A 20,928-nucleotide genomic window follows, 5' to 3' on the forward strand; every position below is an offset into this window, starting at 1 on the left:
AATGTCCTCTCTTGTGACATCTATTACACTCCACGTCACGAACTTCAGTTTTGAAAACACTTGATTTTATATGATTGTTTGACATTTTACTTTTAGTTTCATACATCACAATTTTATTTTTCAAAAATTCACAATTTTGTTCCGTATCTTTAACACTATCGATAATATCACCGAGATAGCTGAGTGAATCAGGCAGTGTTTTTATGAGATAGTCCAATTTTTCTCTCTCTTTTACTGTAGCACCAGCGTTTTTCAATTCGTTTATTAGTTTTTCAAATTCAAAGAAAAATGCACTCGAATTTTCAAAGTCTTTTAAGCGTAATCGATCAAGTCTATTTCTAACACAAATTTGTAAACTCGTTGACGGTTTCAAGTAAATTTGGTCGAATTTGTGCATAATTTTATACGCGGTATTCTCGTCGCCGACAAACTCGAGTTGCTTATTCGAAATACTTGAATATATATAGTTCATTGCTTTTATGTTAGCTTCTTTCCACGTCGTTTCATCATCTTTGTTCGATTTTTCGCGTATCGCATTGTCTTTGCACTTCTTCCACTCTAGGAATAAAAGTATCCTCTTTTTCCATTTATCGTAATCTTGACCGTCAAAAACGGGTACCGACATTTCGTCCGACTTTGTCATTTTACTCAGCTTCGCTATATGTGCTACTTTTATCAAAATTTAATATCAATCTTTATCCGCGCGCATCTCGTTCAATTTTTATTTATTTTGAAAAATTTTTTTTACACAACAATCTTTAAGGTTTATTTTATTCGTAATCGTTTATATTTTTCATTTTTATTTAAGCACACAGTTTCTTTTTTCACTTCAACCTTTTTTATACACCACGTGTTTCCATTGTCTCAAAAGTTCGTTTTTTTTCGTTTAAATTATCATTTTATTTTACTCGGTTCTTCACAGTTTTCATTTTTTTTTTTTATTGTTCTTTACCTGATTCACTATTCACTTTTTCATACTTTTGCAGTTTTTCTTACACCACGTGTATACCTTAACCTCTCACTTTTTCACAACCACGCTCTGCTACCATGTTAAATATTGAGGTTGGATCATTGAAATAAATATATTCGTGAGGTTTATTATATATAACGATAACAATAATTAAATTATTTATTGATAACTGTGAAAGATTCTTAAGATACATGAGGATTACAATATGTATGTATAAGCCATAGCGAGATGCGCTCTCTCTCTATCTACATGGCTGACTGACTGTATTACGCTATACATGCGCGCACACACACACTCACATACTATACACACCTAGCGGCGCGCGCATCCTCACTCATGGATATATCTTGTTACATTTGTATGTGTGCAGTATGGCAATTACGTATAATTCAACAGTTATCCTGGCGAAGAATCTCCAGGAGGCATGGGAACGTCTGGTAATGGTTATAAAATTAGCCGAAGAGTACGGGCTAGTTATAAACTGGGAAAAATGTCGTTTCATATTAAAAGAAATCGAGTACTTGGGGTATGTCATTTCGAAAGACATCATAAAACCATCTACTCATAAAACCCAGGCCGTGGCAAACTTTCCCAAGCCAACATCTGTCAAAAAAGTCCAAAGTTTCTTGGGACTTACGGGTTATTTTAGAAAATTTATAAGAGGGTACGCGAAGATTGCTAAGCCGTTAACAGATTTACTGAGAAAGGACGTAAAGTTTCGGTTTGGGGATCATGAAACAGAAGCATACGAGGCCTTGAAGGCAGTACTGACCAATAATCCTGTGTTAAAATTATACAGAATGGGGGCTAAGACTGAATTGCATACGGATGCGTCTATAGAAGGGTACGGGGCAATATTGATGCAATTAGACCCGGACGACGGGAGGTTCCATCCGGTTTATTTTGCCAGTGGGAAAACAACTCCTGCAGAGTCTACGTACACGAGTTATGAATTAGAAGTGCTAGCTATTGTTAAGGCATTGGTTAAGTTCAGAGTGTATTTACTGCCTATACCATTTACTATTGTAACTGATTGTCAAGCGTTTGCAATGACCATGAAGAAGAAAGATTTATGTTTGCGTGTGGCCAGATGGGCTTTATTGTTGGGTGATTTTAAGTATGAAGTACGTCATCGGCCAGGTAAAAGTATGCAGCATGTTGATGCATTAAGCCGAAATCCGTTGCCGAGTGTCATGTGTGTAAGCGAGAGTGAAGATGGGCTGATTGCACGTTTAAGAAACGCACAAAACAAGGACAGTGAAGTCCGTAAGCTTATAGATGCCGTAACGTGCAGCCGGACCGAGGGGTATGTAATTAGAAATAATATTTTGTACAAAAATTGTAAAGACGATTTGCTAATTGTAGTACCTAAGGCGATGCAGACCCAGGTAGTCAAGCAGGCACACGAACGTGGCCACTTTGGGGTCAGAAAGACCGAAGCGTTTGTGAAGCAAGACTTCTGGTTTAAGGGGCTGCGAGAAAAGGTTGAACACGTGATAGCCAACTCTTTAGACTGTATTTTAGCCGAGCGGAAAATGGGTAGACAAGAGGGGTACTTGAAACCTTTGGACAAAGGAGACACGCCGTTAGATACTTACCATATTGACCATGTGGGCCCCATGACTGTTACGAAGAAAAGATATGCGCATATTTTTGTAGTGGTGGATGCGTTTACAAAGTTCACGTGGCTTTATCCCACTAAATCTACTGATACAGCGGAGGTATTAGACAGATTGAAAAAGCAAGCTGCCGTTTCTGGAAATCCGAAACGAATCATCTCCGATCGAGGGACAGCATTTACGTCCAATGCATTCAGGGACTACTGTATCGAAGAAGGTGTAGAGCATTCCTTAATTACGACCGGAGTGCCCAGGGGGAACGGGCAGGTAGAGAGAGTAAACCGTACTCTCATACCGTTGTTAACAAAACTGACGGCGCCTAATCCAGACGATTGGTACAAGCATGTCGAGAAGGTGCAAAGGTTTTTGAACTCCACAGTCAACAGGAGCACCGGGAAGAAGCCATTTCAGTTGCTCGTTGGGGTGGATATGCGGATCAAGGAGGACATGCAGGTCAGAGAATTGATTGAAGCAGAGTGGACAGCACAATTTGATGAAAACAGGTGTGTGTTGCGCGAGGAGGCAGCAAAAGCGATCACTGAAGCACAAGAGAAGAACAGAAGAAACTACAATAAAGGGAGGAAAGATGCCCGGCAGTACGAGAGCGGCGACTTAGTAGCAATAAAAAGGACGCAGTTCGGAGCTGGGTTAAAGCTGAAAGGCAAGTTTTTGGGTCCGTATAGAGTAATACGGGCATTGCGAAATGACCGCTACACAGTTCAAAAGGTTGGGGAGCACGAAGGGCCTAACCAAACATCAACAACGGCTGACTCCATGAAGCTGTGGGGTGCCAACGACGAGGACGACGATTCAGGTAGCAGCGAAGCAGAATAAAACATCTGAGGGCAGATGTCCTTGCAGAATGGCCGAGTGTAATATCGAAAAATAGAAACGTGCGAGTATGCACAGGCCATCAGATAGTTTTAGGTATAGTAATAAGGTATTTTGTACAGAGTGTAGGAGAAAGTATGACGTTGAGGGATGCAAGAGTGGAGTGGGAGGTGAACGGGGACAGAGGGTCAATTGACCTGAGAAGGGAGTTTAGTTCTGACTGCGTTGCAGACAAAGAAGTGTCACTCTTATGTACAACACTGTAATGAACACTTAAATTAAAGCCTGAACTTATTCACTACTAGAGTTAAGAACCTGTATCCCATCCACATCTCAGGGATAAGTATATTACAGTTATGAAAATTCTTCAAAGCTTGTACTCGTCGGCAAATATCAGAATTGGGAAATCAGACGGGATTTTAGACCGTATTTATATTACAAAAGGTGTATTGCAGGGTGAGATACTTTCCCCAATCCTCTTTTCAATTTTTATTGCTGATTTAGAAGATTTTCTGCTAAAAAAAAAGTATATTAGAGGTGTATCAATTAATCATTTAGTAGAAATTATGTTACTAGCATATGCCGACGACATTGTCATTCTGGCCGAAAGCTACATTCATATTAAGAGAATAATTGACGCCTTATATGAGTACTGTGTAATAAATAAGTTATCTGTAAATACCAAAAAAACGAAAGTAATTATTTTTCGAAAAGGCGGCCGCAGACATAAACAGGAAGAAAAAAAATTCATGTTCGGAGATAGCTCTGTTGAAATAGTCAAGGAATACGTTTATCTGGGGGTGACCTTTACTCAAATGGGGTCATATGAATTACATACAAAAAAATAGTTTCCAAAGCCAAAGCAGCGTGCTCTTCCACATTAGCGTTAATACATAGAATACATGCGAATTCTTGGAAAGTTTACGACGACCTATTTGGGGCGCTTGTACAATCAATATTATTATACGGTACAGAGGTGTATTCACTGAGGCATCTAGAAAGCGTGGAAAAGATACAATTAGGTTTTTTCAAAAAACTCATGAATTTACCTCAGTGCACACCGAGTTATGCAGTAAGAAGAGAATTGGGACTTAGTCAGTATTCGTTCTTAGTCTTTAAGCAAGTCATAAGATGGATTAATAAAATTTTGAGAATGGAAGATGATCGATACCCGAAAATTTGTTTCCTCAGACAACTACATTTAAGTCAGTACAAAGGTGTCCAGGACAATGTGAACCATAATTGGGTGGTATTAGTGAAGAAAATGTTCTTTGAACCAATTGACAGGCTAGACCTGTGGAATGAAACGACGCCAGGCGAAATAACGCTGCAAGAACCTGAACTATTAGAGAAGTATAAAGAATACTTGAGCGATATGGATGGAAAAAAGTAGCACAGTCCTCCTCACTTATCATGTACAATTGGTTGCAGGCTAAGAATAAGGTTCAGGAATATCTGAAAGCGTCAGTACCTCTGAAAATATTAAAAGTCATCTGTCAATACAGGCTAGCGAACTCCTACTACACAAGAATAATAGTCGACTCTAGACATTACAAAATATCTGAAGGAAGATACTGTAACTATTGCAGCGAAGTTATAGATTTGGGTCACCTAACTGTTTCATGTAGAGAGCTATACTTTAAAAGAGTCGGACTAAAACTACCTCTCTTAAAAAACAGATCGCTTGATATACATACGATTTTCTCTCTCCCAATAGATGGTAAAATATTGAGAAAGTTTTATGCTCTTATATGTTTTGCGCTTGCTCATTATTCAGTGTACTATAGGCAATAAGCGAATTTTAGTATTAAAAAATAAATTGGAACTATGTTGTATATACTCGTATATATTGTGAAATCTCGACAAGAATAATACAATCAACTAACTAACTACAACCCGCTCAGTGGTGGAGTGAAAAAGTTGGTATAAAAGCAGACCCGTTTCCACCATCTCGCAAAGTTCAAAGATGGAGCTTATCGTTGACATACAAGGCTTTCGTGGACCTTTCAACGATACCTTAACATTGAAAGAATTGGTTATAATTCCAATCTACTCGGAAGCATCTCCAACAATGTTTTACTTTAAGCCACCTTACGAATGGGATTGTCTGGACGTCAAATACAAAGGCCAAAATTCTTGGTTGAAACGCGATTTTCACGGTTTACCTCGGAGCTGTTGAACCATACCGCTTGAGGAAGTTGAGTGGATCATTGAAGACAGGCTGTGCAAAGCTGAAACCATGTACGTAAAAGGAGAAGAAAAACGAGATTGGTTACTCAAAATTGTCCTCTAAGTTCAAATCATCGATATGCTGGACTTTGACTGTCCGTTGCTTCAAACCTTGCAAAAAAACTTCAGCTATGTCTCTAAGATGTGACGTGCATACAATACCCAACGCAATCTGTGCAGCACAAAACGTTTTGTTACTTCAAAATTGGCTACAAAATCATCATACTGTTCGGATAGCGAGGGTGTACGATTTGTGTTACTGTGCAGAAGCATCTACCAGAACGGTCCCGCATTCCTGGCTAATATACCATCCTGCTTACGATACTGATTAATAAAATTATTGTACTATCGTTGTGAAGTGATTGTCAACTGTAGCCTAAAAATTGTACTTAATACAACTGTTTTTTAAAGAATATTCATGAAATAATTTCACACGTCTACCTAAGCTCTTTGGAAAGAATTTTTTTTCAATACACAGATTATGTAATATTCAACCTTGCTCTCCATCTTTGACCGAGCTGTACTCAAACCGAGTTTCGTTTTGCATTTCCAGAGCAATAGTAACCCAGCATCGCAGATCCTTGACTCTGAATGTATACTACCGCAGCTTTAGATCGACCTTGCACTCTGGTCTTGACTGAATCCGTTCAAAATTTATCGTAGAGTTCACAGTACAGTTACAAGCCAAAAAGAATATCACGTTGTTGATATCAGACCGGCATCCGAGTAAGTGAAAAATAATTCTCAAAACCATTCATCTTGGAATGTCGCGTAGTTGATAACGTGGGAAAAGAATTTGGGGTGGTTGATGTACCACATCAGCAGTCCCACCGTGGGAAAGGAATTTGAGGTGGTTCATGTTACAAATCAGCACTCCTATCGTGGGAAAAGAATGCGGGACGGTTAAAGAGTTCTTGCCCCCGCTGCACCCTCTACCGTTGGCAGACGAGCACTACATGAAGACTTTGACCTTTGGTTGGTAAGATTGTCGGTAAAACAGCACGGCTTTGACCTTCGACCGATAAGAATTGTTGCTAAAGCAGTGCGATTTTTACCGTCGACCGATACAACTGTCGGTAAGGTTGCACGTTTTTGACCTCAGGTCGGTACGGCAGAGCACGTTTCATCTTACGAGAGTTGGGGTGACCTTCAAGGGTTTGCGTCTGGGATGCGACAGGCGGCTTGATCGGTAAAGAAGGTGTTTGTATTCAAAACCGGCGTTGTTATGCTACTCAGATCGAACCATACTATCAAAACATGCATATATCGTAATTTATCTTGTCAATTTTGCAAACGGAAAGGTCATCCGGAGGCAATCTGTCACACGAAGGAGCAGAGCCAACAAGTTCAACACGTCGAGGCTGAGGCTACAGAAACACTGAACGAAGGACAAGACTCAAAAGAGGATTTAATGTATTTCTGCGATGTGAACGTAATAAGTGATGACACCAGTGCTAGTGACCGATACATGTTAATCGAGAGTCCAATGAAAGCGCAGCGTATGTCATTGATTGTAAACGGAGAGAGAATGGTGATGGATGTAGATACAAATTCACCAATTTCGATAATTTCAAAAGAATTGTGGAAAGGAAATTGAAGGGAACCGAGTTAAGTTCAGCTAGCTCAACATTACGATGCTATAACGACACATAAATAAAACCGTTGAGAATTTTGCGAAAGATCAGAGTTCAATGTGAAAATGTGAACAAACTGCTATACTGCGCGGTCGTCTCAAGCAATAAGCCGCCTATAGTCGGCAGGCAATGGTCACCGGCGTTCTAATTGTGGCCGCTTACCTTGAGCGATCACGGACTGGGGGGCACAGTTTAGTGCCACAAGATGGACCAGTTAGAAATAGGCACCCAGATGGCAAGGAAATTCCTGACGTTGTTAAGTGAAGGACAAGGACAGTATAACAAAGGTACCTTCAAATTGTTTCTCAAACGCGACGCGTAATCGAGACCGCTAAAGGCTCAACACATTCCGCTTGCGTTGAAAATAAAAGTAGAAGATGAACTTGCGAGACTCGTAGAACTGGGCCATATTAAGCCGGTTCTCGTCAGCGAATGGGCGACACCTGTAGTCCCGGTTATCAAGTCTAACGGGTCGATAGCATATAGACCAGACCAGACACGTTGATCGTGTGTGGGCTAAACAGACCAGCGACCGACTGACTGCCCGCGACACCCGTCGTCTCTGGGAAGAGGGGGATTACATCACAATTCCGTCCTTTTGAGTAATGAAATAATTGTAGCATTTGTCATAACTGCACTTAAGAATACAAACTAACAAGAATAAAGAATCGCATGGTGTATGTAGTTTTTTTTTTTTTTTTGAGGATTTTTCGTATCCACTAGACATATTTCGCACGTATTTTCTTTCGCTTCGATATCTGAATCCACTGTCGGCCACCACACATAGGACCCGGCTGCTATCTTCATCTTTGTCATGCCCATATGTGATGCGTGGAACTATTGTAAAATCGTTTTTGTCAACTTTTTTGGCACCACAAGACGGTAACCTGTCAGCAGTGTATTCTTATCTACTTTAATAATTAAATAATAAATTTAATAATACTTTAATATTTTATCTGACTTTAATAAAGTGGCTACCCCCCCCCAAATCTAGCCGTGTGATAATTTGAGAAAATTTTTGCATGATTTTCAAAGGAAATGCGACGATCTCTCCGATAGCAAAGTCGAAAATTTTTTAAAAACAACCGTGTTTGCGCGCGAAAAAAAAGTTTTCGATTTCGGGACTAAAAATTGGGTTGAATTTTTTTTTCTGAAAATACGCAAAATCCTGAATGCCGATATCAAAAATTTTCCGGGATTCGGCAAACCAATCACCCAGAAATAAATCTCAAAATTCGAACTTTTTGTCGAAAATTCGGTACTAACTGGGGGAACAGGTGGAATTGAAATATCTTGGAATATCGTTGATAATGTTATTCTTGTATATGAAGGTCACAACTCAAAACACTTTTTTATCGTGTTAACGTTTCGGCCCTTGTGGGGGCCCTCCTCAGAACATTTTATTTAAATATCTGTCACAAACAAAAATAAAAAATGTACAACTAGGTTTTAACAAAATTAGACATAGTGCTATAAATAATATGCACTTCTAATCCAATTGACCCGACCTTTGAAAATTGGATGGTAAACCTCAGTAATACTGATATCCCCGTCAATGTTACCGACGTGCTAAAAATGGGACCCAAATATGGCATTCCTTTTAAGACTAACTGCATCCCAACCAACAAACTCATCTCTGATTTCGAATCAAAGATTTCCTTCATTTCTTCTAATTCTCGTAATACGGCCCGCCAAGATTTCACCAACACTATAAAAAAATTCATCAACACTCCTGTTCCCCTTCACGCTGACAAGAATATCCTTCACAAAATCAAAGAAACTAAGACCTTTAAAAATAACAACCAGGACTTACTTTTCTTGAAAGCGGATAAGGGAAACACGACTGTTGTGATGAACAAACAAATGTACGAGGATAAAATGTTGCAACAACTCTCTAACAACAACTCTTACAAAGTTGTTAGATACGATCTCACCTGTACCTTGCAACAAGAAGTCAAAAAACTAACAACTGATTGGTCTAAAAGCAAACTCATCTCTGATCAACTGAGACGCCAAATTGCAAAAACTGATTGCCTACCACCTAGAGCTTACGGACTACCGAAAATTCACAAACCTGGTACACCGGTACGAATCATAGTTTCCTTCACTGATAGTCCAACTATCAATCTGGCTCGGTTCCTTAGTCAATGTATAGGTAACAACATCATACCTCCCTTGTCACGGGTAAGAGATAGTTTTGCTCTCGTGAATGCGATTAGGGACTTTCGTCTTCCAGCTGATCATATTTTAGTCTCGCTAGATGTTGTGTCTTTGTTCACAAACGTACCACAAGATCTTGCAATCAACGCTATTAAACAGCGCTGGCATCAGTTGGTTGACAAAATTCCGGTCCCACTTAACGAACTCTTGAAAGCATTGCACATATGTTTTAAGGCTGCCATATTTAAATTTAACCATAACATATATGCTCAAACTTATGGTTTACCGATGGGCTCACCTCTTTCTCCAATTTTGTCTGATTTGGTTTTGGATGACCTTGAACAATATTGTCTCAATAAACTGGACTTCAAGCCTTCATTCTTTTTCAGATATGTAGACGACATAATTACAGCTGTCCCTTCGGATAAAGTTGCAGAAATGCTTTCAGTTTTTAACAGTTTCCATCCGAGACTACAATTTACATCTGAATTAGAGTCTAATCACCAAATTAGCTTTTTAGATGTCCTGATCATCAATGACAACCAGCTCATTAAAACTGATTGGTTTCATAAGGCTACTTGGTCACAAAGGTATTTAAATTACCATTCTCACCATCCCAGATCATACAAAATTGGAACGATTAATTGCTTAGTTGACAGAGCGATCCGACTCTCAAGTATGGAATTTCACAAAAAAAATTTGTCCTTGATTCAGCAGGTACTAAGTAAAAACGACTATCCACCTTGCCTGCTCAACAAACATATAAAGTTTAAATACGATTCCATCTTGTCATCGACCAGCCCTAACAACAATATCGATGTAACTACTACACAAACTAATCAAAAAAGCTATATTTCCATCCCATACGTTGCGGGGTTGTTTGAGTCACTTAACAGAACATTCTCTAAGTACAAAATTCAATTTGTGGGCAAATGTGCACATGATCTATCCTCTATGTTTGATTCGAGTAAAGACCCCTTACCCCTGGGTATGCGCTCTGGTGTAGTTTACAAAATACCGTGCAACCATTGCAATATGTCTTACATAGGCCAAACTAGTAGGCAACTACACACCAGGATAACCGAGCATAAACGCAATATCCGTGAACACGAGGATAATTATACTGCATTGACGAGACATGCCATCGATTTCGACCACTCGTTTAATTATTCTCAAACCAGCATTATTGACGTCGAACCGTTGTATTACAATAGGCTACTGTTAGAAATGTGCAATATTGTTGCACATCCCAATTCTGTTAACCGTAAACAAGACATAGAACATCTAAGTCACATTTACACCTCTGTGATACGACCATTGTAATTGTCCATTACCGACCGAGCTTGCTCTTGATTTTACCTCCTTCACTAAAAAAAAAAATTTGGTTTCCTTTTAACCCGTTGACTCTGCGTTGCCCTGATAACACCCTGATGACAGTTCTGATCACGAACAAAAAAAGAGAAATTTGGAATGTTTTAGAAAAAAAGTTGACATTGCACGACAAAGCTATCGACATCGCTGTAATCCGTACACAGAATTTCCTGGTAACAGTAGTGATTCGTCTGATTAAATGGATCTTTGTCACCCGTTTCCTCTTGTAAATATTGAATCTGTGATTCCCTAAAATATATATTTTTATAATATTAAGTTTGATGGCTCCGAATTTTTGAGCAGAATGATTGTTTGTTTGATCTCCTCCCCACTACACACTGGACGTTCCACTTGTGCTTATGTGCTCTGGACTCAACCATAACGGCGGTGTGTTTTATTTCATTTTACCAAACCAACAACAAATATGAATTCGTGGGAATTACGTGTCGCGAACGCAGTGTGTTTCGGTTTTTGTTTTTATCGTTTTTATTGTTCTATTTATACATCAATCACCAACACGCATTCTATGTAATTGGAAGTGTCATCTCATACGAGGTAATTCCTCATTTATACTTGCTTAAACATCCTTGCATATTATTTATACCACTATGTCTAATTTTGTTAAAACCTAGTTGTACATTTTTTATTTTTGTTTGTGACAGATATTTAAATAAAATGTTCTGAGGAGGGCCCCCACAAGGGCCGAAACGTTAACACGATAAAAAAGTGTTTTGAGTTGTGACCTTCATATCCAAGAATAACATTATCAACAAATATCCAAGGTCAAGATAAATCGTCTTCATCTTGGAATATCGACCAGCGCCAACTTCACCCGAGTCCAGGTAGCGGTATACGATATGTCATTGACGATTCTGCGCGATGAGTTTCGTTGGACTGACTTTCTCCGTTTGCAGCTAGGCGAGCAGCAAGATTAGTAGTTTGAAAACATCTGCATTGAGGGAAGCGTGAGAAAAACGTCCGCATTTAAAATTATCAATGATAATAAACACGAAAACAGCATAACGGGAGGTTAACAAGCATTTTGTTATCATCGGTTGCCAGTGACAACCGTTGTAGCGCGGAGGTTAGCGAACGCTCGCGCGTGGCCGATCCGGCCGATCAAGATCCCGCTATTACCGTTTGCCGACGCGGCGACGACGAGATGATGTAGCGCAAAAATTGAAATTCTTTCGAAAATGATCATCGAATCAACCCAATTCTGTCAAAGTGCAGCCTTATTAACAAAGGCTTATCACTCTTATTTTACACAAAAATGATTTGAAGAAACGAACAGAATTCACCCGAATGCTTGTTCATCGCAAAATTCTAGGTCAGTTTATTTATACACTGGAGAACGATGCGCAAAAATTGGTTAATGCTGACACCGTGTATTTACTTTCGTACGTCTAATATTTCCGCGGCAACAAAGCACATGGGTGGCAGACTTTTCTGTGATTCTAGTAGTAACAATGAGCGCAATATTGCCACGACCCAGCGTTATTTTCACGCAATGATCAAACCGGGGACAGTAAACTACGGTTCGAAATTATTTCCGAGGAAAATATGCCGTTGCATTTTGGAAATTTCGTTAATTGTCCGACAAATTGATACGTAATGCGTAAGAACGAAATGATTTGCATTTGTTTAGAACGAAACCCTTGCATTGCTCTTCAATTCGATACGAAAATCGTACTATTCTTATCCAAATGAGAGAAGTATGTGCGAAGCACGACAGGCTGAGGTATCGTTAAAGTACGGCGGAAGTATGGCCGATGTTATGACAGAAGTAGAAGCATCAAGGAATAATCGTCAGGTTATGATTCATTTACCTTTTACCTGTGATTTTTCCATTTCGTGGGCGACAAAGACAGTATTTTTTCGTGAATGCGATCGCCACGCTTCACTTTCCATTTCAACTCAATGACAGTTCGTCAATGACAATAATTAGCAAAATAATATTGAGTTTGTAAACCGATGCAGAGATTTGATACTTAATTCTATACAATTCCTTGCAGATATGGTAATACAAATGTTTGATTGGTCTTTACATGTGCAATGAAATATTTTGTTTCATTCAAAATATGTACAATGCGTAAATTCGGAAATCCGTTATTTTTTGGGATCGCGCATAGTATTGCACAACAGAATTATGCACCTTCGATACTCCTCGTATGTTAATCCGTCCTCCTCGATGAAAATTTTTTCAACGAATGCTGAAATTTACAGGGACGCGGACATAATATTTGCAATGTTGCCCGCTACATTTCATACATTGAATAATGCGTAATTACTTTTCACTGCGTAATAAATATTCTCCGGCATGGCTTCGCGTTTGCCTTTCCCGGTTGGACTCATCTCTGTCAATCTATCGTTGTCTAAGATAATTTTGAAAAGTGCTCGGTTCGTTTCTTTCCGACTCTTGTACATAATCTCTGCGACGGCGGCCATTTGCACATTGTCAACCCACACGTCGTACCCTATGCTTAACCGTACTTGATGACAATTTAAAAATGATAATTATCTTATCAAAATTAGTGACAATTTAGTGTTTTTACGTCCGTGAGTCGAGTTACTCCAGAGCGGTAAGAGTAAACTGGTTGGCTTCGCTTTTAAGTTCCAGGACAACCGGAAATCAGGATGAGGATCGAATAACGTAGGGTTTGTTTGAGATATTACTCATATATTTATTTCGAGGAAGCTCAGATGGCGGTAAAAACGAAGTGTGTTGTATGAGCTATGTAAGAAGTCTAGATGTGACGTTGTTGAGAGTTAGAATAGGAGTATTTCTCGAGACGTGAAACGTACGGGTGCAGAAAAGGTGTGACAATGCTAGGAGTAGGGAATGGAATTTGATTGTTAAGCGTGATAGTGAATAGTGTGAGACTACGTAGAGATAAGAGGACAGGACGGAGACCATGAGATTAATGTAAGAACTGTGGGAGAGTTAGCGAGTAGGAAAAATAGAGAGAAGTGGTATGCTGGACGTAACACCCCCCCCCCCCGTCAGAGGGAGCATAGCGGTAGGTATGGTCCCGAATATGGGAAGCAAGAAGGTGGAAATGTGAAACATGATTTCAAAGTATGTGCTTAAAATTAGTTTTACAATTTTTCTTATTATAGGTAGTGTATGGTTCATATTCTGGATTACGTATGAGCGTAAGGCATATAGTTATAATACTATGGTTACATAATGTTGTTTAAAGCTAGGCGCCTAGGGTTAATGCGCATGAAAGCGGGTTAGTACACTTAAGACTAAACAACAATGAATTCTTTGATTAGCTGGGTACTAAGTAATACTATATTTTTTTTTTTTTGATATATCGAGATACAGAGTTTGACCTATTCGTACAATAATATCGGTCATGAGTGTAGATATATTTTGGGCTGATTGTAAACTAAGGGTATAAAATCGTCACTACAATCATTTTAATGCAGTAGTGTACGCAAGTATTTATTTCACTTATGTCTATTTGACAGCGCAACAGCAGATCTTGATAGCAATATAGTAGCTGCCTATTTGTAATAAGGTTTTCGTAAGGTTTTAAGTACTGGTGGGTTTGAAGGAAGCGGAGGTGGTGTGTGAGGAACTGCATGATGGGTTTCTACTCCGTTGGGAATGGGTAGGACGGAAGAAGTAGGTGGGTGAATAATATTTAGCTCGATTGGATTGTCATACCCTGTTTGTATGGCTCTAAATGTCTGGTTCGTTGTTTTTGTTTTGCAATGTGTGCACAGAGTAATGACCTTGCCGAGGCATGAGTGACGGTAGAATAAGTATAGGGTTGCGAGAGATAGCAAAGAAACACCGCTGTAAGTAAGAGTGTCTTTGATGTGCAACATATAGCGCTGTGTGCGGTGGCGTGTGCTGATATCAGTAGCTTGTTTTGCGATATCCTGCAGCGATAGTCCGGCATTGGCCAAGGCATGTACATTTATGTGCGAGGTTTTGTGGAGTGGGGGGATTGCAATTAAGGATAAGTCGGTGGAAATATTAAAATCAAGACTGAGGGATACTTGACTTAGATCCAAGGTAACTTTGGGGACGTAGGAGAGGGTCTCGGTAGATTGTGAGCGTTTCGAAGTTTTGAGAGTGACCTCAGAAGTACTAGCCGTACACAGGTCGTCTAGGGTGATAATGCCTGAACCGGAAAGTGTGACACGAGAGGTCTGGTCATTTGGGCAGAGAGTATGAAGAGTCTCAGGAGTGGAAGCTGAGAAAATCCAAGAATTAGATGTTGATAATTCCGTCCAGTAGGTTCCATCGAATGCGGTCAATCTGATATCACATTGTTTTGAAATTTTTCTGGACGGGTTCAGAAAAAGGTCTACCTCACAGAGTTTGTGAGTCGACGGTCGGAAAAGCGGTTGTGTCAACCTACACATGAATTTTCCTAAGGATAAAATGCATTTACTAAATTTGGATTCTGAGATTTGAAATTACGACGCTCGGTTAAGTGCTATAGCTATGTAGTCGCTGCCAGGTTGAATGTAAGCGAATTTGTTATTTGCAGAGTCGTATGTCTGTCTAACGGGGACGGGGAGCAGTCGGTACAGGTCAAAAGCCTCGGAGTTGAGCAACGGAATAGATATCACATAAAGCAGTCTGGGTTCGTAATACGCTATGTCGATTTTAGAGATTCGAATCAGTTCTTCAGCGTAATTTGGATCCATTGGAATAGGAAACTCTATTTGTGGTCTGAGTGACCGGATATGTTTAAGACTGGAAATAATTTGTTCTGGTGATAGAATTTTATGGTGGACGATACCTTTTTGAGCGAAGAGGATAGCGTTTACTGAGCTGGACAGGTCAAGTTCGTATTCGTTCAAGTGTCGGTCCAGGTCAATTAGTCGGTTAAGTAAAGTCGTTCTGAAGGTATTGTTGGCGATTAAGGCTTTTGAAATAGCTGCATCAGTCGAGAGGGCCGTGAGTAATTTATGTTGTTCGCGGTCGTGGCTTATCATGCTGTTGATTTCTTTCCCGTAGACGCCCAACGTTGACTGTACGATATTTGTCTGTTTGTTAAGCAGGGATGCTAAGTGTCTACTGTCGTTGTACAAGTTGTCAATTTGTTGGTTAAAATATTCTCCGTCTTTTACGTCTAGGGTGCCGAATAAGGATTTTGATACGCTACCAATGAAATTAATCGTGCCTCGTGTTCCGCGATGGTGGGCTAATTTAGCAAGTTCGGAGTGAGTGGATTCGCTTGCGCGATGGCCAACTAAATATTCTATTCGGTTTTGGTATAGTTTCATGGTTTTTATTCTATCAGCCAACATTTGAATATGGTCACCGGTGTAACAGTAGTTTTTGGCGACAGAGCATTTACCTTCTATTATGGTTAAGAATTCTGATGTTTGGTCAAGTCGGTCGAATAAATATTGGAGGTCTATGTAGTTCAGTAAAGTCCATTCTTTGTTATATGTACGTAGGTCTTGCAATTGTTCGAAGAAGATTCCCGGGTTCTGATTCAGTTGCTTAATCGCGACGTTAGTCGAATCGTCTGTCTTGCTGTCGAGAGCACTGCATCTGCAACGATATGCAAGAGTATGAGACGTAATGTAACGCGATCGCAGGCAATTTGGTAGCATGCTATTGTCGGTTGTACTGTAGTAGCTATTGAAGGGGTTCATGTGGGATTTTACTATGTATGTGCGATTTTCAGTTTATTGAGATGAACTATTTTGGTTTTGTTTAGCGTGAGGTATATTTCGGCGTTAACGTCATCTATTATTCGTTTGATTACATACGGGCCTTTATAATGATCTTGGAATTTTGACCTTGTTTCGTTCAATAGGTAGACAGTTTGTCCTACTTCAAATCGTTGTGGGTTAATCGTTCTGTCGTAGTGTTCTTTACTTTTCTGTTTAGCTTGTTTCAGGTTCAACGCGGCGGGTTTACGGATGTCTGTGAGATTCGCTATTAGATCGAGGAGGAATGTATCGTATGTATGCGTGGATGTGTTGCTTAGTATCGCATCTGTCGGTAGTTTAGCTTCCGAGCCGAAGACCAGCTGGTGAGGTGAATAATGTGTACTGTCGTGTTTCGCTGTATTATAGCAGAAAATGGCGAAACGTATGAATTCATCCCAATCTTTACCTTCGTTGGTGTAATGTTTGATGTATTCGGTAATTACAAGGTGACTTCTTTCTAATGAGCCGTTTGATTGCGGTCTATAGGCGGTTGTTCGTAGTTATTTAATTTTGAAGAGCCTGCATATTTTTTTGAAAGCGGTACTCATGAAGTTTCGTCCCTGGTCAGCGAGTATAGTTCGTGGAGATCTATAGCGCGTGATGTATTCTTTAGCGAATACTGTCCCTATCGTCTTTGCCGTAGCATCGGGAATTGGAATGGCGTCTAAGAACTTAATCAGATTGCACTGGATCGTCAAAAGGTAGCGGTTATTCGATTTCGTAACAGGGAGTGGACCAATTAAATCTAGAGCTACTTTGTCAAAGGCCTCTGCGGGCGTGTCAGTGATTGCCGTGGGTTATTTTGTTTTGATCCTGACTAGTTTTTTCTTCTGGCAACTGCCGCAAGATCTGATGATATTTTGAATTTGCTTTTTCATATTTGGCCAAAAACATTTTTCTCTTATTTTATTGAAAATTTTTGTAACGCCTTGGTGTCCTCCGATCAGTGACTCGTGGTACTCTTTGATCATGTCTTCGCGTAATCGTTCGTCTGGTATAATTGTAGTATTTCTACAAAGTGTTACTCGAATGTCTGAATCCGCAAAAATGTGATGAATGAGTTTTTTAAAAATAGATCGTAGAATATAATCAACTCCTGGTCCTGACATGGGGAATGATATGGACCGAATGTCTGGTCCGGACAAGATAATCCTCAAGTTAACTAACGTGTAGAAAATGTCGTCAAGTCTGCCCGGGGCTGATTGACATGGTTTCACTACGAGGGTAAATGTGTATTTGTTGTTTTTCAACCGAGTTTTAATTACGTCGGATATTTCTGGATTCTGGTTTTGAAAGGATTCCATGCTCATTAGATTTCCGTCTATCAACTGTTTTTCTAGTCCTTCTGTCCAACCACAATTAGCTGATACGAAATGAGCGTAATTGTCGCACAACATGAGAAGTCCGTCATTAGTTTCGGTTACGTTGGGTGTTGGTAATATGTCATTTTGATTTTGTATGAAGTAATCTAAGCAACAAAAGTTGTCATTGTCAATATGGGGGCGGTCCGGTTTTCGCTCTTCGGGATTGTCGCGACGTTGTGAGCCTAAAGGTGGTAGGGTTGCCGTAGGTACAACGGAGGCATCGCTATCCGTGTCTTCAACAGCTGACTCCGGATCCTGTGTCACGGAGTCACTCTCCGAGATATCAGTTGGGTAGCGCGAGGGAGTAGAAACCGGAGCATGTCTTGGAGCTGACCCAGTGCCGGTCCGACGCATTGGCCGACGAGTTAAAGGGGGAGCAGGGATTCTGGGTGTTGATGCGTCTGCTTCAGATTCAGAAGATGTCGAGTCATAAGTCGGGTTTTGATAATTACAAATGGTGATCGTTATGTCGGAGTCTTTAAATATGTAATGGATCATCCGATTAACAAGGTTCCAGTCTAACTTATCTAAGCCGCAGCCTAGTCTTGGAATCGAGAGCGATTTGACTTTGTCTTGTTCTAAGCAATTCTTTAGATTTACTAGGGCGTTGAACAGTGTCTCTTCAGTTGGTTTCTGGTAGTGGTATTTTTTTGTTACTAGATTGTAAATGAGGCGGTTACCATGTGGCAGTGTCAATACGTTCGTTACTTCAGGGTCTAGTTGTTGTAGTTGATCTCGGGTGATTATTTTCCTATTGATTAGTTGTCCCGCGACTCCTCGTGATGTCTTGCAGTCTGCCGAGATGCAGTGGGCTAGGTTATCTTGTCTGTCGAGGAGATTGGCGCGTATCTCTTGAATAAATTTACTATGCGTTAATGGTAGGTGGTTAAGATCTGTTACGAATTCCGTGAATCGAGGGGCGTAATTTCGTCCTTTACTGGTAGTGGCTTCGGGTGTCGGCTCATTCAGTGTGTCGGACTGTTCTTCACGTATTTTAACACTACGACCTTGGGGCTTACCGGAGTTTTGGTTTGATTCAGATGAGGTGAGTGGTTGAATTCGTTCCGTAGTTTGCATGATCGTTTTATCGACTACGATCGGGGCCTCCGTTGCGCTGCTATTGTCAGTCATAGTGGCACTTGAGTCAGAGGTACCAGTGGAAGTCGAAGTGTCTTGTAATGCTTTGTTTTGTCTTCGTGGGGAAGGGCTGGTGGATTCATGTGCAGATCCATGCGCTCGTATTGGGTGCTGGTCTACATGTTTCCTTCGCTTGTGAGCGCCGGTAGATGAAGATAGCGTATCCGGTTCGCGAGCACGTGTTGGGTGTTGGTGAGCTATTTTGGTGCGTTTGTGAGCGCTGGTAGACGGAGATAGCGGATCTGGTTCGCGAGCACGCGTTGGGTGTTGGTGAGCTACTTTGGCGCGCTTGTGGGCGTCAGTAGATGAGCATTCCGTATCGGGTCGTGGCCGTTTTGAGGTAATAGGTAGAATTCGGAAAGAGTCGACAGGTGGATTTCTGGAAAGCGCGTCTGCGTCAGAGTTCGCTATTCCTTTTTTATGTTTTGTGACGTACGAATATTCTTCCAACTTTAGTCTTCAGTGCATTAAACAAGAAGTCGGGTCCCGTACGTTTTTGATCCACTTTAGTGGTTGGTGGTCTGTTACCAAAGTAAAGGTTTTACCGTAAAGATAAGGACGAAAATGTTTGACGGCATAAACGACTGCTAAGAATTCTTTTTCGGACACCGAGTAATTGATTTCGGCCTTTCGTAACACCCTCGATGCATACGCGATTGGTAAATCCTCGCCATCTTTGTCTTGACTAAGTATTGCTCCTATTGCATACTTTGAAGCGTCGGTTGTTAGGACGAAGGGTTTTTCGAAGTCTGGATACTGCAGTATCGGTTCTCGACACAGACTATCGCGTAGTGTTTCGAACGCAAATTGATGTTCTGCTGTCCATAGGAAAGGGCTATTCTTCTTTAGCGAATTATTAATAGGTCTAGCAATTTTGGTAAGGTTAGGAATGAGTCTTCGGTAGTAGCCTATCAAGCCTAAAAATTGTTTAATCTGTTTAGGATTCTTGGGAACTGGGTAGTTTTTTATTGCTGATATCTTCTCCGGATTAAGTTTCGATCCATTTTGAGTGATGACGTGACCTAGGTATGCTACTTCTTTACGCAGAAATTCACGTTTATCTGGCTGCAGTGTTAGTCCTGCATCAGACAATCTCTTCATGAGTTTCCGAAATTTGGTTTCGTGCTCCTCCAAGGATCGGGAGTAAATGACTATATCATCCAAATAGACAAACATATCTGTACCCTGTAATCCCGATAGAACCTGATCTATTAGACGTTGAAAGGTGGATGGGGCATTTTTTAAGCCAAATGGCATTCTAGTATATTCGAAATGGCCGTGAGGAGTCGAAAAAGCGGTCTTTGCGCTGTGATCGGGATCCATTGGAATTTGGTGGAACCCGGAAGCCAGGTCGAACGTTGAGAAATATTTTGCGGAGCCTAGCTGATCTAGGATATCGACGATATTTGGTAGCGGATAAGCGTCGCCAATGGTTTTTTCGTTCAGTTTCCGAAAGTCAATGACCATTCGCCACTTCTTTTCGCCGCTAGCATCTGATTTCTTGGGAATGATCCAGACCGGAGAATTGTAAGGAGATGAAGAATGTGTGATAATGTTCTGATCAAGGAGTTTGGTCACTTGTTTTTGTATTTCGTCTTTGTGTACTCTTGGGTGTCTGTATTGTTTGGTATGAATTGGTGCGTCATTGGTAGTAGGGATCGTATGGCTGACTAAGTTTGTATGTCCCAGGGTGTCACCCGGGAGGAAAAATAAATGGTTGAATTCGATAGCAAGATTAACTATTAATTGTTTTTCTTCGTCGTTCAAATGATCCAATCGTAAGTTTTCTTTCAAAATCTCAAGGCGTCTCGAATCGTAATTTGGGGATGTGGGAAGAACGCGATTCTCGATCCTTTTTTTTTTCGTGTAAGACCTGTGCTAGTAAGACCTGTCCGCTGCTTGCAGTACTTGTATGCGTTGGG

At 40.5% G+C, this 20,928-nt stretch overlaps 1 protein-coding gene across 1 annotated transcript; it reads left to right on the plus strand.

Moving 5' to 3' along the window:
* Positions 1 to 8,858: 8,858 nt before the first annotated feature.
* On the plus strand, positions 8,859 to 10,766 carry LOC107225862. The gene is made up of 2 exons (XM_046740641.1): positions 8,859 to 10,033; positions 10,658 to 10,766. The coding sequence occupies exons 1-2, from the start codon at positions 8,859 to 8,861 to the stop codon at positions 10,764 to 10,766; spliced, it is 1,284 nt and encodes a 427-aa protein (XP_046596597.1).
* The last annotated feature ends 10,162 nt before the right edge of the window (positions 10,767 to 20,928 follow it).

The sequence above is a fragment of the Neodiprion lecontei genome, chromosome 1, assembly GCF_021901455.1.
Source record: "Neodiprion lecontei isolate iyNeoLeco1 chromosome 1, iyNeoLeco1.1, whole genome shotgun sequence".
Taxonomy (NCBI): domain Eukaryota; kingdom Metazoa; phylum Arthropoda; class Insecta; order Hymenoptera; family Diprionidae; genus Neodiprion; species Neodiprion lecontei.